Source organism: Bos indicus x Bos taurus, chromosome 13 (assembly GCF_003369695.1).
Source record: "Bos indicus x Bos taurus breed Angus x Brahman F1 hybrid chromosome 13, Bos_hybrid_MaternalHap_v2.0, whole genome shotgun sequence".
In the NCBI taxonomy this organism is placed as follows: domain Eukaryota; kingdom Metazoa; phylum Chordata; class Mammalia; order Artiodactyla; family Bovidae; genus Bos; species Bos indicus x Bos taurus.
In genome coordinates this window covers 63,658,184-63,682,391 of record NC_040088.1, presented here as the reverse complement: position 1 = coordinate 63,682,391, position 24,208 = coordinate 63,658,184, and the positions used below count along the sequence as shown (strand labels likewise).

At 41.5% G+C, this 24,208-nt stretch overlaps 1 protein-coding gene across 4 annotated transcripts in view; it reads left to right on the top strand.

Annotated features, from left to right (window-relative positions):
• Positions 1–24,208, top strand: part of NRP1 (neuropilin 1) — a 147,645-nt gene that overhangs the window by 64,476 nt on the left and 58,961 nt on the right. For all 4 annotated transcript variants that reach the window (XM_027560012.1, XM_027560014.1, XM_027560013.1 and 1 more), the window contains 3 exons: positions 368–595; positions 7,480–7,635; positions 9,742–9,908. In XM_027560012.1, coding sequence (XP_027415813.1) covers positions 368–595; positions 7,480–7,635; positions 9,742–9,908 — 551 coding nt within the window. The remainder of the gene's footprint in view (positions 1–367; positions 596–7,479; positions 7,636–9,741; positions 9,909–24,208) is intronic.

Sequence of the window (24,208 nt, the reverse complement as noted above, 5' to 3'; positions counted from 1 at the left end):
ATAAAGAGCTGTCAGCCTCAAGATTTAAAGATTTAAGATTGAAGGGGCTATAATTATTTCTCGAGGGCTCTGTCGAGATTTCTGTAGCATACTCATTCATTGTTCCCACATGATTTTGTATTTGTCATTTTTTCTCCCCTCTGCAACAGCAGAAGTTTGTAAATTGCTCCACACAGATGGAAAACGAAGGTGAATGCAATAAATCTGAACTCGACTTTCCGTATATATCACCACTGTGAAAAGGCTGAGTAATGAGTGATTAGGACAATGATTATAATGGTGGGCTTTTATTGGAAAGATAAACTGTCTTTGCCCAGGTTATTTAAGTGGAATTTTCACTCTGCTCCTTTTTTTCTTTCACTCGTAGGTCCCGAATGTTCCCAGAACTATACAATGCCTAGTGGGATAATAAAGTCCCCCGGATTCCCTGAAAAATATCCCAACAGCCTAGAATGCACCTATATTATCTTTGCACCAAAGATGTCAGAGATTATCCTGGAATTTGAAAGCTTTGACCTGGAGCCTGACTCGAATCCTCCGGGGGGGATGTTTTGTCGCTATGACCGGCTAGAAATCTGGGATGGATTCCCCGATGGTAAGCACTGCACAAAGCACCCCAAAGGGGAAGGATCTAGGGGAAGGGCCCCGGGATCCTTTTACAAGCATCATATACATGCATCACTTTAAAAAGTAGCTCAAAAGAGGAAGAAAAACAGCAATTTTCTTTATACAGAGAGGTGATGAAATATTTGAGCCTAAAAAGACTTGGTAATTTTCTAGTCTAATGCTTTGATTTTGTGGATAAGGAAACAGAGGCCATAAAAGACTCTGCAAGGTCTCATAACCTTTTCTATGGGAAAATGGGAAGCAACCCATGGTTTTCCTGACTGAAGTATTTTTCTCATTTCATTGACTTGCCTACTGGTTATTAATTCATAAACTCATCAGAAGATGAGCTCTTAAGACATCAATTAAATCAAGTCAGTCATTTTGCGAATGCAGAGACTGAGAACCAGAGAGATTAAGTCCCTGCTAAAATTTTCACAGTGAACTATGCACCCACTATGCTACCACATTTAGAAATCTCAGAAAGGAAGGAGGAGAGCATTTGGATGTTCCTAGTTTAGATGGATTCCTTGTCTGCTCTCTAGGGAATTTTTATCTTTGGGGAATCAAATCAGATTGGCACACATCCTTGGTACACATTGTTCACATCATCTGAGTTCATCGTCCATTCAAAAAGTATACTCAGTGAGCATCGGCCATGTACCAGGTGCTGTAGTAATCTCTTAGCAAACAAAGCAAAGATGGATGCCCCATTTAGATTCTATCAGAGGGAATGAGGTAATAAACAGTGCATGTTACGGACAATTGAATCACGTGCACGGGATGTTAGAAGGTGAGAAGTGCTATAAACAAAAAAAAGGAAAAGAAGAAAAAATAGAATAAAGGCATGAAAAAAACGAAGGTAAAGAGAGAAAGATGGGTGGAATTTTTTAAATAGGGTGGTCAGGTTAGGTCTTATGAAGAAAATGAGCTAGATTTGAAGGAGGTGGGAGAAGTAACCATGTGGCCAGCTAAATTAAAGTTTTCCATTTCAGTCCTTATGAATTAGAAGGTGAATGGCAAAAATACACACCCAAATTCTGAACAGAGGGAGATAATATCAAATAATTTGTTGCAGCTGCATTGCTAGTCTTGTGTTTAGTCTGGTTTAATAGTAAGATTTCTCTGGAGAACACACTCTACACAGATCAGAAAGGGCAGCTTAGAAGTTCTTACAAATCATGCAGTTAGAGATTTGGAACTATCTATAAAATAGTCAGATGATATTATCAGATGGAAGAAAGACTATTTAAGTAAATTGTGAACGAAAGCTAATATCATGTGAAAGAGATTGCCTTTGTCTTAGAAATGACATTAAATGATCAGTGTCATTCAGTTTAGTTATGTTCCTTAGTAGTAAACAGCACTAGAGAAAATCTAGGTTTAGAGAAAGCTTATGTCATTGGAGCAAATGGGTGAGTTATCATTAGTTGAGTCTCTTCTTTCCTTTATTTAACCATATAAATAGGATTATGATGATTTTATTGAAACTCCCTCATTAAGTAATGAGATTTGTCCAAACAGAGCTCTGATTGATTTCCAAGTATTCAATCCGATAATTAGGAAAACAACATTATAATAGTATTGCAATAATAGTTGGAACATTTAATAATGGGTTTATTTGTTCACAACCCAAATTTGCAGCCTTCTTTTCTAGAACTTATATTTAAATTGACATCTGAAAAGAAGGTCCAATCAACCAACTTATGTAGAAAGGAGAGCATTGTTATTAGTGTCAAGGGTTTTCCAAAGTAGTAATTTTCTGGCTCTAGAAAATCACTGAGTTGAAGCAAAGAACAATTAACAATATGGGTTGTCAGCCTGCAATTCATCCATGTTTTGGGTGAATTGACTTATTCCTAGAGAAAACTGGCTTTGGAATTAGAAAAATGTGATTGTATATTTGTTTTTGTTCACCTGACCTCATCCTGTCTATGCCAGCCTTGCAGCGCACTCTTTTTTTAGGCAAAATGAGAGAGTGTGTCCTCCTGGGTTTTTTGTCAGTGGCACAAGGAACATGTTTGTCATCGTAGTTCAACACACAGATTTCCTTGCCAGCAAAATCGCTTTTATTCTTTGATATCTTTTCCAAAAAAAACAACCAGAAGGCACTGAAGCCTTTTACCCATCAAGTGATTTTATGCGGCATTTTATCATAGACACTGAATTAGACGACAAGTAATTGAAAGCGATTCAACTTGACTTCGAAGAGAAGCAGTTTACTCCAAAAGGTGAGATCTGAGACATGCACATCATGAACCCCACTTCTCCAGCTAGCAGTCTCTTTGAAGCTCCATAGATTCCAAACTAACAGCTCTGGAGTCATTGGTGAAAGTTACACATCGTTTCAGAGCCATGAACGAAGTGTGCCTGCAGATGCTTGTGCTGACTTATGGGGCCAAATGTGAATGCCTAGCTCACAGCACCTGGATGCCCATGAAGCCAGCCCTCCATCCAAGCTGGGGAAAGAGCTGGAAATGCTCTGTGACCTAATTATTAGGAATTATTATTAAGATTTTAGGAATAAGCTTCATCAAAGCTAGATGGAATTTTATGTTAAAAATAACCTTCTAAAATATAAATATATAGTATCAACAATATAAATATAAAATATCAGTGATATAAACCTTCCAAAATATAAATGACATAAATTGTGCCAATTCTTTTTTCTGGGGAAAAGTTGCAAAATCCAGATATTCTCCACCAAAAGGTTTACCTTAAGAAAAATAGACTTGGCTGATCTTGTACCTGTTTAAAATGATCCCCTTTTGTGTTTATTTATTTAAAAATACCTTATTTTAATAGTACCTCTTTATCGTAGATGGTTACCTATTTTTCCTCATAAAAAGGTGGCAGAAAGCCAAATTATCTGATTCTAAGATAGGGTTCTAATTAATGGAGGGATTAGTGGGAAAAATACAAAGAATGGGCTTTTGCCATTTCCTCTCTCAAGCAGCACAAATACAGTGTTGCCTTCACACCTGAGAAGCAATGGTCATCGTAGGCCTGCTCTCCCCGCAGAGAGAGCCTGATGCCTGTTTTTTAAATTCTCCAGGCATTCCATTTTTGAATTATACTGTTATGGGGAAGTTGGCATTCATCACCTTGTTCTTTGGCTCCACCGTAACGGAAGTAGGGAACCCAAGAGCTGCGATCATGTAAATCCACAAATGAGCACACACACAAGACAGATCAGGGTCCTGCAGCCACTCCAGCTCAGATCAATATTGCATTAACTTGCTAGGCTAAGGTCTCGCTGTTGTTCAGGAAAATTCAATACTTCTTTGTATTATAGTCGAAAAAGCCTTTCACTCTCCAGTCTTGAGGGTTCCTAAAGAGAGCTGCATGCTGGTGTCCGGGGGCGATGTTCAGAAGGACAGAAGGCAGATTTACCAGGCATGTCTTCAACATTATAAACCAGTGAGTCATGGAGATTCTCTAAATTATGAGTCTGCACTAGACAAGTTCTCTTCTGTTTGCTCTTTCAAAGAGACCCCCTTTCCCGCCATCCCCAGGGGAATTGGGTGATGGTGGAGGGGAGGGGAGGCAGCCAGAGCTGGTCGGGGGGAGGGGGATGGGGATGACTGCAAGCTTCCCTTGTGTGCTTGTGTTCCTGGTAAGGTCAGTGGCTTTGGCCAGTCGAGAACGACCCCAAGGATTAAGGCTGTAAAAGTTTGCCCACAAACACAAGAAAAAGAAAGTTATGAAACCACAACAATGGAATTTAAATGAGGGGAAAGAGTGAGGGAAGATGAATAGACTCTCAGTTCAGTTCAGTTGCTCAGTCGTGTCTGACTCTGCGATTCCACAGACTGCAGCACGCCAAGCTTCCCTGTCCATCACCAACTCTTGGAGCTTGCCTAAACTCGTGTCCATCCAGTCGGTGATGCCATCCAACCATCTCATCCATTGTTGACCCCTTCTCCTCCTGCCTTCAATCTTTCCCAGCATCAGGGTCTTTTCCAAGGAGTGGATCAGGTGGCCAAAGTATTGAAATTTCAACTTCAACATCAGTCCTTCCAATGAATATTCAGGACTGATTTCCTTTAGGATTGACTGGTTTGATCTTCTTGCAGTCCAAGGGACTCTCAAGGGTCTTCTCCAACACCACAGTTCAAAAGCATCAATTCTTCAGCACTCAGCTTTCTTTATAGTCCAACTCTCACATCCATACATGACTACTGGAAAAACCATAGCTTTGACTAGATAGACCTTTGTTAGCAAAGTAATGTCTCTGCTTTTTAATATGCTGTCTAGGTTGGTCATAGCTTTTCTTCCAAGGAGCAAGCATCTTTTAATTTCACGGCTGCAGTGATTTTGGAGCCCCCCAAAATAAAATCTGTCACTGTTTCCATTGTTTCCCCATCTATTTCCCATGAAGTGATGGGATTGGTTGCCATGATCTTAGTTTTTTGAATGTTGAGTTTTAAGCCAGTTTTCACTCTCCTCTTTCATCAAGAGGCTCTTCAGTTCCTCTTCACTTTCTCCCATAAGGGTGGTGTCATCTGTGTATCTGAGGTTATTGATATTTCTTCCAGCAATCTTGATTCCAGCTTGTGCTTCATCCGACCTGGCATTTCTCATGATGTACTCTGCACATAAGTTAAATAAGCAGGGTGACAATATACACCCTTGAAGTACTCCTTTCCCAATTTGGAACCAATCTGTTGTTCCATGTCCAGTTCTAACTGTTGCTTCTTGACCTGCATACAGATTTCTCAGGAGGCAGGTCAGGTGGTCTGGTATTCCTGTTTTCCGCAGTTTGTTGTGATCCATACAGTCAAAGGCTTTGGCTTAGTCAATAAAGCAGAAGTAGATATTTAGATTCTAAGCCTCCCATAAAGACTGCAGACCAGAAATGGGATTCCTTTTGAGGAAAGCAAAGACCTGAGTTTATGGCTCTAGTGAGATATTTTCATGTGTATGTTTCTGGCAACTTTGCACCCCTCAGGGGAAGGGGGAAGTATTGAATTGGTGACAGGGCCACATTCGGAATGAAGAAAGCCTGGCCAAGAGCCAGAACTTGGTGTAGGAGAATCTGAGGCCAGGATTAAAGCTGGAGAGAAACAAAAATCAGTGAGTCTCATCTGAGAGGCTGTCTTCTGCCAACTGGGAAACCTGTTATCACGACCTTTTCCCCCCATTCTGCAGAGCCACTGTCCAGGACTCTGGTGCCCTTTGGATCATCTGTATCCATCCCCTAAATGAGCAGCCTCCTTGTCTTCTTCATAATAAAGCGGTTGACACACACAAATATTTGAGTGCTGGAGAGTGAAGGGTGACAGAATTTGGCAGATCCATTACTTTGGGCACATGGAGAAGTTATCAGCTATTCAAACTTAGCATTTTGCACTAACTCATAGTCAACCACTTTGGTTTAGTTTTTTTTTCCTTTTCTTTCCTTTTATTTTTTAAAGATGGTTGGCCAGGAACTAAAAACCTGTTAGCCCAGGATTTGATCACTCTGTAGAGCAGGGTGTTCAGACAGCCACTGGCCAGGAACTCAACAGGCACGTGAGGCTCCAGGTAGGCCAGATCTTATGGGGTTCGCTTTCTCGATCACACATGAAGCTTCTCCCAGCCCTCACCGGCCACCTTCTGCATCTAAGTGGCACACACTGGCCTTGGAACCCCACACCCCTGCCCACGACCCATCCCTCCAGAGAAAAGTCCACTTACTGTGCCTCCTTGAACAAAGCAATAACTCTTAGTTGAAATGCACAGAACCATGGATTTCTTGGAGGGGAAAATGGTCTATACCAGATTGTCCTTCTAAGCCCAAACCATCTGGTATGTTTTTACCATATGTGCGATGAAAAAAATTCTAGAGAAAAAGGAGGGGTTTGTGTTTTTTTTTTTTGGTCTTACTGCTGATCTATACAGGGAAATGAAAAGATTCTCCAAGCCCAGAGGGCTTCTGCATTGTCCATAAGGCAACTTACAGTTGCTGAATTGCCACAGTTGGTGTGAAAGCACTTCAACAAAGGGCTGGCCAGTTTAAGCCAAATAACAATTTGACTCTATCGCAAGTTCGTCAGTGTCCCCAGTCTTTCTCTGCCTCCGTTACTGCCTGTTTTCCTGGTGTGCAGTCAGATGGCTGATTTGGGTCCTCTCTTGTCCACTGGACACAAGTGCCATGCAGTCACCTCTCTAAGGTTTGGGACATGAAAAACAGAAATCCGAAAGAGGCATTTTTCCTTTGTCTTGATTACAATTTGCTAGTACGTATACTGGTATCTATAGTTTGTAAATTTGCTAATTATTACAGTTATTAGTCTTCAGATACATCACCTACTGTCACTTGTCTAAGTCTGTGATGTTTATCATAACGAGGCTCCAGGACTCAAAGATGAAAGAGGAAGAAAGTGGGGGTTACCCAGGGTGGGGTCAGACCTTGGTTCTGCACTGTTGCCAGGATCGCTCTGTTCCAGGACTTTTCCCAGGATCCTCTCCTAGGTTGGGGGCAGGGGGGATAGGCAACTCCAAGAACCCTCGCTGGGTGATCACAGCCTGGCGGAGTTGCTGGGTGCTGGACCGAGTGTACCATGTGGTCTTGGAGATAAATGCCAGGGTGTACTTGGCAGCCCAAATCTCCTTTACAATCGAAGCCAGTATTTCGATTTTGTTCCTGAAAACAGTCCTGCTCACTGGGGAATGTGGTTATGCCTGTCATTGCCCTCCTTCTGAGCACACTTGAAAATCCTCCGCAAACCTGATCCAGTATGTTCGCCGCAAACCAATTAACCAGGGAAGGCTTGCTTTGGGTAAGAAAACACTTCTGGGTTCCACTGGGACCCATGTCTGCAAATGGTTTTCTGGCATGAGCTGCAGCAGAAAAGGTGTTTTCACGGTCTCTGCATTCTCCCTCTGCAGTTGGTCCGCACATTGGGCGATACTGTGGGCAGAAGACACCAGGTCGAATCCTCTCGTCGTCCGGCATCCTGTCCATGTTGTTCTACACGGACAGTGCCATAGCCAAAGAAGGCTTCTCGGCAAACTACAGTGTCCTGCAGAGCAGTGTTTCAGAAGGTCAGTATTCACGCCTCTTGCAAAGCCCTGCCTTAGATATTCTCTGCTCTTCCTCCTCACACACCTGCAGCTCTATGAAACACTAAAGACGTGTTTTGTGAGTTGGAGTGCCAAGTGTTTCTCTTTCTCTTTTAAATGGTTTATATGAATATCAACAGAAAGAACTATTTGGGTTGCTTTCTTAAGAAAATTATGTGTGAGAAGGCTGCTTGTAAACCTCTGAAATTATGTGAGAAAAATTGGGAAATGGCAAAACTGAACTAGAAACAATGAAATATGACCAGACCACCTACCTGGCACCCTCCGGTATGTATTGGATTGAGAGTCAGGAAAGCACAGTTATCGATCTCTGATAATAAGGATCAGTCAGTATCAACATAGTTCACTGATGGGCAGGCAGGGAGAATGGATGGTGCATGGTAGTTTGGTTTGGAGAGACCTGGCAGAATCTGTTTTTGTCTTTCTTACATGAATAAAAGTGGATATTCATGTAAAAGAAGCATGTTTCAATTTCTGTGATTACTTTCCATAAAAGAAAAAAGAAGTAATATGGTTTTGTATCTTATTAAAATACTTGACTAACTCAGTCTTTGCTCACAGTTGATGTCGTCTCCAGCTTTTTTAAAGGCCCGAGGGAGAAAACCTGAAAGAGCAATGAATGATTTGGGTTTCATCAATTTTAGCTGCTGCTACTAAGTCATTTCAGTCATGTCCAACTCTGTGCGACCCCATAGACGGCAGCCCACCAGGCTTCCCCTGCTCCTGGGATTCTCCAGGCAACAACACTGGAGTGGGTTGCCATTTCCTTCTCCAATGCATGAAAATGAAAAGTGAAAGTGAAGTCCCTAAGTCGTGTCTGACTCTTAGTGACCCCGTGGACTGCAGCCCACCAGGCTCCTCCGTCCATGGGATTTTCCAGGCAAGAGTACTGGAGTGGGTTGCCATTGCTTTCTCCAGTTTTAGCTGCTAGGTTATCATGTAGCATAGAAGGCAGGGGAGTTTGGAGACCTCTTTTACACATATGCTCATGTCTTTTCTACCAGATCTTACTAGAAAAGGAGAAAAGCCAATTAAACTTCAAAAAATCTTCTTTGTACTTAATTTATTTGGTTAATTCATTCATGTATTTTTGTGCCTATTTTATATTCCAAATAACAAATCTAAAGCTTAAAAGTGTGAAACCAGTGAAAGAAAATCTTTTATGCCATAAAACAGTATTAATTATGCTGGAAAATACAGAAAATGTAGAAGTTTCATTGGTTGAGGTTTTTCTGGATGGCTGAGAGCCTTCTCTTTAATGTCTGAAGGTTTTTTTTTTTTTGCACTTTGGTACTTTGAATTCACATTTTCCTGAACTTAATTATTCACTTCCCAGTATCATAGTTCATATTTCATTTTTTGTTGAGTATATGAGGCCTAATGAAATGTATGTATTTATGATTCATGGACATTATTGTGAATGTTACTGTTTATGCTGTAAAACTGTAGTGGTCTTTGGGACCCTATGATACTACAGTTTACCCCTGATGGATACTCTTGTATATTAATAAGATAAATTAATGGTGTTATTAACTATGGCCAGGTCAGGGCAGGGGAATAACACAGGGGAGTCTGAGAGGGGAAGCCTTGGTGCCAGTGTTAAGGAATCTGAAAGACAGAGAGTTAAGTTCTACTCAGCCCACCAAATAGGAGCTGTAAATGGACAAAGAGTCTTTTTCACTTTTATTAGATCTTAGAGGAAATAGTAAAATTTTATTTAAATATAACTCAATGTGTATGCATATGACATATCTGCATACGTTAACTTTGAAAGTAAATCAGAATATCCATCATTTCCTAAAAAATCTCTAATAATATTTGTGTCACCCTAAGCCCAGTTGGAAAAATAATCAAGTATGAGATCTTTGTAGCCTTGATTTGAAGAATTCTTGCTGTGAAAATGCACTTATCAGTGCTACAATCCAATAAGCCCCTTGCTGTCATCTTTTGTAAGATTTTGTGTGAACATCAAAATGAAGTTTTTAGTTTTCCAGGTCAAAAAAGAAAATATGCATCTTAGGTTCCCCTGCATTTTCCTGACTTTGGACCATTGTTTCTTCCCTTCAGACTTCAAATGTATGGAAGCTCTGGGCATGGAATCTGGAGAGATCCACTCTGATCAGATTACAGCTTCTTCCCAGTACAGCACCAACTGGTCTGCTGAGCGCTCTCGCCTCCACTATCCTGAGAATGGGTGGACCCCAGGAGAGGATTCCTACAGAGAGTGGATCCAGGTATGTGGCTTCTACTTGGCACATCAGGGTAGAAAGTTTGGATTGTCTACAAAGGTTGTTGAAAAAAATGTGCCGTCATGAGTACCTTCTAACCAGAAGGACAAGGGGACACCAAATGTAGTTACTCTGCAGAATTCACAGGATCAGAGAAAAGCCCAGGTGATTTCCCTGAAAACCCATTTAGCTTCTAAGATACTCGCATACGACTCAACAGAATCTGAGCACAGATGTCTCACTTGGGTAACAACTCAAAGATACGAATTTTTTTTCCCAACAGCTACACATTTTCTATTGATGTGCTTCCTACTTCAACGGATTTTTATTTCCTTAATGAAATATCTTAACTGTACTTGCAGGTGTGCATGAAGTCATTGTTTGATAAGGTGTTTTGTTTGTTTGTTTGCTCAGGGTAGAAGACGAGAAGAACGAGGTTGAGGTTTACTTTCTCACGCTGGTGTCCACGTAGCATGTGCCCAGAAAGTGGTTTAACTGTGGGTGTTGGTGTCTGTGGATTTCGTACAGGCACATACATATGAAATGTACACACCTCCGTCCTTAGTAGTGATGTTGGTTCTGCTTCCCCACTTTGATACTCCCCACCTGCCTTCACCCTTCCACCCTCCACAGGCTCCCCTCCTCTGCACCCCACCCTGGACTTGTCTCCCAGCTCATCCCTGGCATCACTCCCAAAATCTAAACTTGCCCAACCTTGATGTCTGGATACTCTCACCCAAGGCCTGATATTCAGGTTCTTGACTTTTTCACCCACTGTCAAATCAAACATCATATCTGGCTGTGTGGGTTCAACTGTGGGCAAATTATTCAACATTTTTTGCTGAAGGATCCAGACTTCCTTTTCAGGAGTGTAGGCAGAGCCTGTCTTGCACTCATTTCAAGATATATAAAAATGACTAATTCCCAGGGAGAGTTCCTAAGCAAGAAAAAAATACCAGGATGATTAATCCCCTCCTTTCTACATCTATGGCTGTTTCAGTCTTTTGAGCACAAATACCAGAGTTTGTTTTACTTTGGAAAGGTCAATATTAGTTTAACATACACTTAAAGTGAAATGGCCTATTTCAGGAGGCTGAACTCACACTAACCTCAAAATGATAACACTGAGAAATGTGTAGAGGGTGAGAAAAGAAGAGGCTGTTACCTTGGGATCACTGAATCCAGCTCTAGATGAAGTCAGAAATGAAATGAACTTGCCTACGTCAAAAGAGCTCTTGGAGACTTTCCCCCCCACCAGTCAGCAATTTAGTGTGATTGACCTGCCTCTAGAGGGGTGCTTACGTTTTGCAGAGCTAAGCAAGTTTCCCTGCTAATATAGTTGTCTTCTTGGTGACGTGGAGAAAACTCAATAATTTAAGAGACGGTGGTCTTGCATGAGTTTGGAAAATGCAACGGTAGCAATTCGTCTGGGCAAGGAATTCTGTGTCAGTAGAAGCGTAGAGACAGAATGGACTCTCACAAAGCATTTGTCAGTGGGATAGAGTTTACATCTCTCTTAGGAGTCAGGTGCCATTTGAGATGGCCCCAGAAGAAAAATCTCAATGGTTCAGCTCTCTATCAAAGTATGGTTCAGATATGCTAAGTAACCAAAACCCCTCAGGCAAGAAGGTTTGCCTCTTGCTGATAGTACCCCCCGCATCTCTGGTTGGCGTGGCTGTGTGTGCTAAGTCAATTCAGTTGTGTCCAGCTCTTTGTGACCCTGTGGACTGTAGCCCGCAAGGCTCCTTTGTCCTTGGGATTTCCCAGGCAAGAATACTGCAGTGGGTTGCCATTTCCTTCTCCAAGGGATCTTCCCCACCTAGGGATCAAACCTGAGTCTCCTGTGTCTGCTGCATTAACAGGTGAATTCTTTAGCACTGAGCCACCAGGGAAGTCCTCTCTGGTCGGTGTGTGTGGGGGTGTGGGGAAGGGTGGGGAGTGGGAGCAGTCTGTCCCACATCTTCTCACACCGGAGGAAAGAGTCATCCTCCAGAACCTGTCACCAGGACAGACGGAGGCAGGGAGCGTGGCCAAGCAGGCTGGCTTCTGACACTCTGTCCAAGAGTGCTTGGCCACATTCATTGCCGAAGCGCCTCTCAGGACAACACTTAACTTCTGAGGGGCAACAAGGGAGGGAGGGAGAACAGATTGAAGTATTTGGTGGCAGCACAAATGACACGTGTCGTTCTCGGGATAGTTGCCATGTACGGAGTATTTACTGTGTGCCCCGAGTTCAGCTGGGTGCTTGACACATTTTTATTTAATCCTCATAGCAACCGTGTGATGGAGGTCTAGTTATCCTCATTTTTAAAATGAGGAGCCTGAGGTTCGAAGAGCTGAGTAAATGCCCCGAGATCATGGTTAGTGATCAGGCTTGGAGGCGAGGTCTGTTGGACGCCACATGCTTCATCTTTGTCGTTGATTCCTATACATTCAGGTGTATCCTGTGAGGCGTCCGTCTCCTTTTGTACTTTTCCTCGTGCTGAGAAGGCTCACGTGGGATGGGTTTGGGGGTGTCCTGTTTCTAAACTGAGAATGTGGGGCCTTTGCTCGTCCATCCCTCTGGGAGGTGAATGTCAATGACAGTTCACCTGCAGGGAAAATGATTGTTATCTCCTGTGGGCGCGAGGAGCTCAGCAAGTTCATTGCTGTGCTAGATGAGTCTGTGTACATAGTGGGCAATCTTATCATCCACCCATCACCTAATTATGAATACTTTCATGTGTTTCCAGCTTTTCTGAAACTCCTTAGAAGAAGTGGGCTGGTTGCTTTCATTGGGTGGATGCCTAATAAATTAAGCCACAAGCACAGCATAAGGGAGACGCAGGGCAGGAGGCACCTACCCGCCCCCCAAGAGGACCCTCCGCACCCCACAGTCCCATTTGTATGCGCAGCGGAATGCGGATGGAATTTGTTTTCTTTTTCAGCTTTGTCACATTTTGCATGAAATGTACCCCACCAAACATGTTGCTGTAGCAACAAGGACAAACACTTGCATGTGTTAAATTAATAAGGCAGCCCTGGAAGCTGACTCTCCCTCAAGACAGGAACAGTCTTTGGTTCAATTGTTTTCTTTAGGAAATTACCGAGTGACATAAAAAAACAATGCGTCGTTAACCGCCGGGGTGGATGTCCTCTGTGGTGCTTCCTGTGGGATCTGTTGTCTGGCAGAAAGCTTAAGAACCTGGCAAGGGGCTGTGTAGTGAGGAGGAGCATGAAGGGAAGTCCCGACTTGGACATTTTCACGTGGTCACATCCTGGTCTGAAGGCCGTTTCGTATCCTGAGAGGCAAAAACCTCCTCTTGTCGACTGCAGAGTTAATCACCCTGTGAGCTTTGCCCTTTTTTTCCCCCCCAGAATAGTCCTTTCTGGTCTGTATCCTAGAACTACTGATCTTACTATTCTATTCATTTGATCTTTATCTTCGTTTTGTTTCTGGTTTAGCAGTCAAGGATTCCGAGGAATCAGTGTATCAGTGGTGCTATAAAAAATTCTTAGTTTTCAAGCACATCCTTTGAGCCCAAGCCATTAACCTCACTGACACTGAGTTTTATTTTCCTATAAAATAAAGGTAACGTAAGCTTCCCAGGTGGCTCAGCAGTCAAGTATTCACCTCCAATGCAGGAGCCGCGGGAGACGTGGGTTTGAGATCCCTGGGTTGGGAAGATCCTCCCTGGAGGATGACATGGCAGCCCACTCCAGTATTCTTGCCTGGAGAATTCCATGGACAGAGGAGCCTGGCAGAAAGCTTAAGAACTTGGCAAGGGGCTGTATAGTGAGGAGCAGCATGAAGGGAAGTCCTGACTTGGACATTTTCACGTGGTCACATGTAGCCCGCCATGGAGTGGCGAGCTACAGTCCATGGGTCGCAAAGAGTCAGACACAACTGAAGTGATTTAGCGCTCTTGCACAAAGGTTGTAACACAGCCTTCCTCATTCAAGCTCTGGCAGTCTTGCCAGAGACAGTGGATCTCGGAGAAAGGCAGGCTCAGGTTTTTCTTTTCACATCTGCAAACTAAGTGCATAGAATATGTGTCTGATCAGAAGACATGTTATCCTAAATCCTAGTATAGCCATTCACACACAAAGCAGAATTTAATTCGTTAATTATTTCGATGTTTTATTAATGATGGTGTTCACCGTGCTGTAAATAGATTTGTCCTTCTAGCTTTAATTAAAGCTCCTGGGAGCTCTTTCCTCAAAACAACTGTGACTTTTCCCTGATTAAAATGCCAGGAGACAAGAGAAGGAAAAAAAAAAAGGCAAGAGACATAACGCCTGGATGGAGTATGAACTTTGTTGATCCGAAGAAATAAAAATGGCACTAGGGACTAATCGATTACTTACTACACACTAATGACTTTAGAAATAGAATTACTTCACACACCAACTCAAGCTGAAACTCTGTGTGTCTCCAAATTTGGTAGCATTGTCTTTTGTGGGGGAAAAAAAAAGATTGGTGCTGGATTATTCATGTCTTCACTTATTCCAGAGGAGCAGAAAGCAGCTGGCTTCTAACCCACATCCTGCTTGGTTGGGTCCCTCAGCCCTATTATGGATTAATCCCACAGAAGAGAGAAATCTCCGAGAAGACCCTCTGTAGCTGTAAGAATCCATCAGCAAGCCCCGTCTCTGTTCACTACATTTTCTGGTTCTTTCCGAGGGATGAGGAGAAGAAAAGTTCCAGAAGAGAGACACTCATGCTAACCTCCAGAAGCTTGTTCCCATATTTTCCTTTTGCCTTATATGCATTTTCCTTGGATACTATTCCCCATTTTCTAACTGAAGGAACTTTGAAAAGTGACACCAAGTAACCAAAGACCTTGGTGTAAGGAGATGAGCTGAACTGAGCCAAAACACAGCCTACAACCCGCCCGTCCCCTCCACACACACACATTCAGGGTTCACTCACAGCCACAGCTGTGGGGTCGAAGAAAGTGGGTGCCCTCATTCAAGCTGGTCAGATCCAAGCGACCCTGAGCTTGCTTGGAGGATTTTAAAATTCATTTTAAGACACGTTCTAACAACAAAACCTTATTATGTTTCTATAGCATTTTCCCTGTCTAAAAGCCTCTTTTCAGACAGTAAGACTAAGACATCCCGTCTTAGTCTTGAAGTGTAAGTGAAGTGGACCAGAGGTTTTTTAATCCGCACTTTCTCATGAGAAAGCTCAAGCTCAAAGAGGTTAAATATTTCCTCAAGTCCCGATTTGGGGAAAGCTACAACCTGTGGGGAGAGTCAGCCTCATACAGCCAAAGAGGACCTCCTTCCTCGGACTTGGGACTTGAGTCTCTGGGCACCTAGAGAGCTGGAGGGCAGGCGGCTGCTGGAGACTCAAAGCTCAGGTTCAGATCTGAGCCGGGCCCGGGTGTCGCTGGCCTTTGCAGAGCTCTTTGGCTGTTGGAATTACTACTTGGTTTTTTGTTTTTGTTTTTCAAATTTATCTACTTATTTTTGGCTGTGCTGGGTCTTTGTTGCTGCAAGCACGCTTTGTCTAGTTGCGGCAATCAGGGGTCACGCTCTTGTTGCAGAGCACAGGCTCTAGGTGTGAGGGCTCAGTAGTAGTGGTGCATGGACTTAGTTGCTCTGCGGCATAGGAGATCTTCCCAGACCAGGGATTGGACCCGTGTCCTCTGCATTGGGAAGCAGATTCTTTACCCCTCTACCAGCAGAGAAGTCAGGAATTGTTTTTCACTTCCTACTCTGTCCAGTACAGTGAACTGTACAGATTCTGAGCAAAGTGAAAAGCCTGGTGAGGTCTTAAGGCCTCACGCGTCACAGAAGAAATTGTCATGCCCTTCGCCAGGTTCCAGCCCCCAGCCTCAAGATCTTCCTTTTAGTCCAGAGGTTCTTCAAGGTTTACTACCATCAGGCACCTCCATATCCACCCAGGAATGTGAATTGAATGTGAATGTGAATTGTTGCTACCAGCAACCAGCCATGATGGTGGCTCCATCATAATTCAGAAGCTGAATTATTCTCCCTTAACAAGAACGGGAGCTTCCCTTGTGGCTCAGCTAGTAAAGAATCCGCAATGCAGGAGACCTGGGTTCAATCCCTGGATTGGAAAGATCCCCTGGAGAAGGGAAAGGCTACCCACTTCAGTGTTCTGGCCTGGAGAATCTCATGGACTGTATGAGGTCGCAAAGAGTCAGACACAACTGAGCAACTTTGACTTACTGAATGAGAATGGAGACAGAACATCATTTAAAGGCATGGACTTGATGTCAAGAGCTGAGAAAGGGCTAGCTGGACATCCTTGACGTGCCAAATGGAATGAAATAATTCGTGAATTCTTGGAAATGTTCGCTCTGACACACAGCACTGCAACACGTTTTTATCGGATTTTAGGTGGGAGAAGTGAGTATTGTTTATTCGATTAGAAGAATTTGTTATCTGAAACCCTTGTTGTAATCTTTGAGGCTTTCCCCAGATTGAAAGTAGAAGCTGAAGAAATTTATCTTAAGGGTCTTGAATGTCGTTTATTTTCACAAGTTTCATATCTCATTTTCTTTCCTTCACCACTTTTTTTAATGAATCTTTCATTGTCTCATATGAATGTGTTGAGTGTGGAAAGGGATCTCTTATTAAATAGTTTGTGATATTTTCATACAACTACTAGTTTCTAACAGATTTATAATCTGTGTTAAAATCTGCTTGAATTGGACTAATCCAGAACGAACATGTTATCCCAACTGTAAAGTCTCTTGACTTTATCCTGACTATATAGTCAGGTCTTACAGACCAGACTCGTCAGAGGGGCGTTTTCTCATTCAGATCATTAGTAAATTGCTGAAACTGCAATAAAATACTTTATAAATGTGCTACTAGAGAACTGATGAAAATAGCTGACTGGGTTGCCTAAATGTGGAATGACGTGTAAAATATAATGTTGGCAAATTTAGGGAAAATACAGCTGTTCAATTGAATGTTTATTCCCCAGGTATGCTCTGTGTGTGTGCAACTAATATTAAGTTGCTATTTTAATGGAAACATTGATCTGGAAGGGAGAAATCTGCTTTTTTAAAAAGTCACCCAGGTGAGCCTTCGGTTATCTTAGCCTAGTTCTGCAGTGACTTGTATTCCCTGCACAAAATAAATGCTTTACCTCCCACCTTTCATGTATCACAGACCTGCTATCTCTAACTAGGTTTCCAGCCAGGAAGCTTGTATTCCAAAAGCTATTGTCTCCAAAGGGACTTTTCCTAATGTTTTTTCTGATACCTTGGTGGTTTGTGTTATAGAAAGTCATTTGAAAGAAATGTATAATAGGAGATGTATATAGAGACAGAAGAAATTCCAAGGTGTCTGTTGTTTTTGAAGGAGGTTATGATTGGGGAAAAACAGAATGCACATGTGACATAATTATTATTTAGACATTTTTAGCTGTCTTTTGTCACAGAGAAAAATATTGAGATGACTTTAACCATTTTGGTTAAGTTGACCACTTAATTTTAAAAATCAGTCAAAGGATTTAGTATTTCATATCGATACACTTTAAAAAAAGTGTATGGCATTTAAAGAAGCCTCTTTGATTTTTATGATGAAGCATCACTGGGAAGACAGTGTTGAAAGAACCACAACAGTTTAGGTAGAATTATATTTAAAATTGGGCTTCACTGGTAGCTCAGACAGCAAAGAATCCACCTGCAATGTGAGAGACCTGGCTTCTATCCCTGGGTTGAGGACATAGCAACCCCCTCCAGTATTCTTGCCTGGAGAATCTCCATGCACTGAGGAGCCTGCAGTCCATGGGGTCTCAGTCAGATACGACTGAGCGACTAAGCACGAGCACACTTAAAATAAGTTAGTTGGTAGAGCATGAACCTTCCTTTTTGTCTGCTGTTTTGGTTTCTTATTGTTTTATACCAGTGTTGTTTATCTGGACCTAACATTCATAGCTAAATTCTAGAGGAGAGGTTTCTATATTTGTTTCCAGAATATCTTGACTTTAAGAATATGATTAAACAAAGGTGCAAACATCCTTTTGTCTAAATCCCTTAATTTGCATGCTTTCAGAGGGATTAAGTGATTTGCAAGACCACAGAGCAAGTTTGTGACAGAACCTGGGCTGGAATCTCAGTATTCTGGCCCCCGCTTCTTTGCTCCCAACTCTATTGTAACAGTATGAGAAAATAAATTTGGATCCTGTATGCCAATGTATCCCTACTCAGCTACTGGTTAGTGACTGATGTCTAGTAAATCCAACAGTCACTGCAGAAGCTTTAATTTAAACAAATGATTGGACTTTGTCTAGAGCAGAGTTTCTGTGTCTGGACAACCTTGACCTTACGGACTGGATAATTCTTTGTTGTGGAGCCTGTCCTGTGTGTTGTAGGGTATTTAGCAACATCCTCCACCGACTAGAAGCCAGTAAGACACACATATATGCACACACACCCTCAGTCATGACAACCAAAAACACCTCCAGGTGTTGCCAAACGTCCTATTTGGGTGCAAATGTATCCCCAGTTGAAAACCACTGGTGTAGAAGATACCACACAAATCCTAACCAAGTCATTTTTTTAAAAATAATCAAACCGATCAGCATTTTGAAATAAAAAGTTGCTGGTTGCTTGGCTGGTTTTGTCACTTTTCAGACTCTTACCATAGATAGGGTTTGAACAGAACCATAGTTCTTTTGTTTTCCAAAAATACAAATGCATCTGTTTACTTTATGCAGGAAAATAGCATCATAAACCTGCTTGCTTGTTTATCTTAAAGCTTCACTATTTTTAGCTTTTAAAAGTGGACTGTTTTTAGCTAAATAAATACAGATGTTATTTCAGACATGACTGAGTCTCAAAATGCACTGATAAGGATGAGACTAAGGAAAGGAAACACAAGGATAAACTCAGCAGTCAGCATTGACAAGATTTAGGGAAAATAAGAGTGGAACGAGCTCTTCACACTAGGACGCTGTGTGTTCCTGACTTTGACTTACCTGTTTGAGTTTTTCTTTTTGCAGTATATAAATTAACAGTTGTTTTTTTTTTTTAACTTCAAAAGTAATCAAGAGTAAGGAACTGTGTTTGAAAACCTGTCCATTGCTTGTTAACTTATCTTTTCTTGGGAAAGTTTCCAATTCTGAAACATAAACAACAACAAGTAAGGACCCATCAATTACCGGCCAGTTTCTGTGGACCAATAGGAAGCCAAGGTTGATGGTCTTACATCTGTTTCAGGTGAAAGACTGTTCCTGTCTGTGGTATTTAAAATTTAAAGAACTTCTGTTGTTATACAATTGGGAATCCTCAGGGAGTAAAATGTTAATGAAATCCATAACGTGCACAGATTTTATGATACCAGTTTTTAAGAAATTCCTTTGGTGGGGTTTGTTGATTTCTGCCCTGGCTTTAATAATTGTACCTTTTACAGAGTGTGTTAATGTTTACATATTGGAGAAATGGCTACTTTTATGCAGCATGTAAAGCAGGACACAGATTTCTAAGCTTTAAATAACTTTCATATCAGAACTTGAAAGACCCAGAGTACAAAATGTGTGTTCTTCAGAATCGGCAGAATCCACAGTTTGAAACTTTTCAAACACATCCATGGCAACCTTCTTCAAAAAGGTGAAAAAGGTCCACGCTGGAAATTCCAAAGCCAGGATGTGCATGTGTATTCTGTATATTTCTCATTTAACGCACCATTGGAAAGCTCCACATCAAAATGGCAATTTTTATCCACATCAAAATAGCAATTTTGGATGCTGACCTGAACCAAAGACACACAAAATCACACACACACTTCTTTCCTTACTCCGCAGCAAGCCCCCAGCCTTCACATTTCATTCAGTTGTACGCTCAAAGAAAGGAGAGTAGATTAAATTAAAAATGCCCTATAAATCCCAATAGTAATAAAATGCATTATGCTTTTATATTTCCAACTATCGAACAAAGTAAGCATTTGAGACTAATTGCACATGTTATGACAGAATAATCACATATGTACTTGTACAAGTGACTTATACATTTTTTTTCAGCTCTTTTTGCCTCCAGGGGTTAAAAACATATTTATGGCCTGCCTCTAATTGCCTTCCTTCAGAAGAATGAAGTCTTAATTTTACCAAAGTTTTATTTTTCTTACAATCCCAGTGCTTTAAAATTGTAACTACATTTTTTTGGATTCAGCAGAAAAATAAATAAGCTCCTTTATTCTTTTAGCAAGCCTGAGAGGGCAACAGATAGAATTCTTCAAGAGATGGCTGATTGGATGCGACAGCTTCTGAAATCCTTTCAAGCATTTAAGATTCTGTGATTCTATTAAAAATAAATTTACTCCATCAGCTGGTGCCCTGGGCTTGCTTAAATGAGAATATAAATATATGAAGCATAGCTGGAATTCGTTTTAAATACTACTGCTAATCATATCAGGCAACACATAGCCAAAAAAAAAAATTTTTTTTTTCTTAATTAAAAAGTTGTGTTTTTTTTTCCCTTAGATCAAGTCATTGTTTAGGTTGGCTTCACCCTGAAGCTTATCTGAGGATTTCACATAGAAACCTCACTAGTTGGGGAGGGAGGAGGGTTCAGGATGGGGAACACATGTATGCCTGTGGCAGATTCATTTCGATATATGGCAGAACCAATACAATATTGTAAAATTTAAAAATAAAATAAAATTTAAAAAGTCAAAAAAAAGAAACCTCACTAGTGGGGCTGTTTCACTTGATCCTTTTGAGCAAGTTCCGGGGGAGGTGCGGCCTACTAGGGGAGATAAATGAAGCCTGGACAATTCATCTTTCCTGTCTCCCCAGTCTGACAGAAGTATCTGTAAGGCACAAGCTCAGCCACCATTCCAGCCTATTCACACCTTAAAGTCTGGCCAACATTTGGTCTTTCTTCTTTCCTTAAGAAGACAAATCCAAGTGCAATGTTATAGACCACCATACTAATGCAGAAATGTGGGAGGAAAAAAAGCAGGGTGGGAGATCCAGCTGTCTGGAGAATCATCACAGAGGTCTCAATGCTTCTAAGACTCGATGTGTTTACTTAGGGCTAAAACTGATGGAGCATAGACCTGGTTTCCAAAGAAAAATACCGAGACCCTGGTAAAGACACAGGCTGATGCCTACAGGTGCAAGAAATGAGACAGAGACTTAAGTTTGAAGATCTGGAAATTAAATATAAAACTTCCAGTGGGAAATACATGTGATAATAAACAGAGGTTAGCAAATCATATGAACTGTGAAATACTGAACAGACTGTTTTTGATATTTCAGGAGGTACACAGAGTTCATGGGGAAAAGAGAGAAGAACTTCTAAGTTCCCAGTCTTACAAAATGAAGATAAAGTATGCAGAATTTTCCTGGCCTAGTTTTGTCTTTTTTTTTAATTTATTTCTACTGGGGTATAATTGCTTTACAACGTTATGTTAGTTTCCAGTGTACAGCAAAATGAATCAGCCATACATCTACATGTATCTCCTCCCTTTTGGATTTCCTTTCCATTCAGATTACCACAGAGAATTAAGAAGAGTTCTCTGGTGGCTCAGTCAGTAAAGAATCTGCCTGCAATGTGGGAGACCTGGGTTCAATCCCTGGGTTGGGAAGATCCCCGGGAGGAAGACATGGCAACCCACTCCAGTGTGCTTGCCTAGAGAATCCCCATGGACAGAGGAGCCTGGCGAGCTACAGTCCATGGGGTTGCAAAGAGTCGGACGCAATTGAGCGCTCAGACATGTCCAACTCTTTGCAACCCCATGGACTGCAGCACACCAGGCTTCCCTGTCCTTCACCATCTCCCGGAGCTTGCTCAAACTCATGTCCATGGAGTTGGTGATGCCATCCAACCATCTCATCCTCTGTTGTCCCCTTCTCTTCCCGCCTTCAGTCTTTCCCAGCATCAGAGTCTTTTCCAATGAGTCGATTCTTCCCATAAGGTGGCCAAAGAATTGGAGTTTCAGCTTCAGCATCAGTCCTTCTAATGAATATTCAGGACTGATTTTCTTTAGGGTTGACTGGTTTGATCTCCTTGCAGTCCAAGGGAGTCTCAGGAGTCTTCTCCAACACCACAGTTCAAAAGCATCAATTCTTTGGCACTCAGCCTTCTTTATGGTCCAACTCTCACATCCATACATGACTATTGAAAAAACCATAGCTTTGTCTATGGTTGGTAAAGTAACGTCTCTGCATTTTAATATGCTGTCTAGGTTTGTCATAGCTTTTCTTCCAAGGAGCAAGCGTCTTTTAATTTCATGGCTGTAGTCACCATCTGCAGTGATTTTGGAGCCCCAAAACATAAAGTCTCTCACTGTTTCCATTGTTTCCCCATCTATTTGCCATGAAGTGATGGGAACAGAAGCCATGATCTTTGTTTTCTTGTTTAGTTTTAAGCCAATTTTTTCACTCTATTTCACTTTCGTCAAGAGCCTCTTTAGTTCTTCTTCGCTTTCTGCCATAAGGGTGGTGGTGTCATCTGCGTATCTGAGGTTATTGATACTTCTCCCAGAAATCTTGATTCCAGCTTGTGCTTCATTCAGCCTGGCATTTTGCATGATGTGTACTCTGCATTTAAGTTAAATATGCAGGGTGCCAATATACAGCCTTGACATATTCCTTTTCTGATTTGGAACCAGTCTGTTGTTCCATGTCCAGTTCTAACTGTTGCTTCCTGACCTGAATACAGATTTCTCAAGAGGCAGATCAGGTGGTCTGGTATTCCCATCTCTTTAAGAATTTTCCACAGTTTGTTGTGATCCACACAAAGGCTTTGGCATAGCCAATAAAGCAAAAGTAGATGTTTTTCTGGAACTCTTTTGCTTTTTCGATGATCCAGCGGATGTTGGCAATTTGATCTCTGGTTCCTCTGCCTTTTCTAAATCCCGCTTGAACATCTCGAAGTTCACGGCTCACATACTGTTGAAGCCTGGCTTGGAGAATGTTGAGCATTGCTTTGCTAGCATGTGAGATGAGTGCAATTGTGCAGTAGTTTGAACATTCTTTGGCATTGCCTTTCTTTGGGATTGGAATGAAAACTGACCTTTTCCAGTTCTGGGCCACTGCTGAGTTTTCCAGATTTGCTGGCATATTGAGTGCAGCCCTTTCACACATCTGTGCTATTCAGTGTGTTCTCATTAGCTGTCTGTTTTATACATATATGGGCTTCCCTGGTGGCTCAGAGGGTAAAGCGTCTGCCTGCAATGCAGGAGACCCTGGTTCGATCCCTGGGTTGGGAAGGTCCCCTGGAGAAGGAAATGGCATCCCACTCCAATATTCTTGCCTGGAGAATTCCATGGACAGAAGAGCCTGGTGGGCTACAGTCCACGGGGTTGCAAAGAATCGGACAGGACTGAGTGACTTCACTTTCACTTTTATACATATATATACAATGGAGTATTACTCAGTCATAAAAAGGAATGAAATTGGGTCATTTGTAGAGACATAGATGGCCCTAGAGAGTTTCCTGGCCTAGTTTTTTAAACATTAATCTGAAAATCCAGACTAGTTACTGGTATTGTCAATCACTAACATTTACAGCACACACATCATCCTATTTCTGTAGTTTTAACTTACATTTCCAAATACTGCATTAATTTAAAAGGATGCTGTTATTCATTTACAAAGCTCTGATACCGAGATAGTAAGAATTCATTTATTTAATAATCATTTACCATGTAAAGAAAACTCAGTCAATACATTTGTTTGCTTAACATATTTCCTCAAAATATGGTAAATCAGTGAATCTCATTTATTAAGACAAATGTAGAAGGCATCTTATATGATCACCATCTGGGCTATCCTATGTCTTCTAGAGGATAGGACAAAAAGGAAAAGGAAGCAGGAATAATTAATTTGGGGTCCAATCTGTAAATGCTAGAACTGAATTCTAATTATCAACCTCTATAATATAATGTTAGTTCCCTTAGTCTAAGAACTTTGCTGTTTTCCAGAAGAGTTTATGGGAACATCTGTTTATCTACTTATCTTTTTTTAAAGTGCCTTAACTTAGAATATTCATCTCATATAAAATTCATCTTAATGAAAATCTTTTTATCAAAAGTAATTCCAACAAATTAAGAACCAATTCATCCCATTTCTTTTTAAATATCAAGTTTTTTTATTAAAACCATGCAGAGTAATGTGTTTTCAGACGTGGCTTTGTATCTTAAAGTATAGTGACAACATGATAGGGTTCTTGCTGTTCTGGAAACCTCAAAGTGGTTTGAAAAAAAGTGGTTTTTGTTTTTGTTTTTTTTCTTTTGCATTTCCAAATGTGGGCCTTAGCTCTATTTTTTCCTGTCAAAAAGCACACTCCCCAACATCACACACACCACATACACCACAGTGTGGTCATGTTCACCAA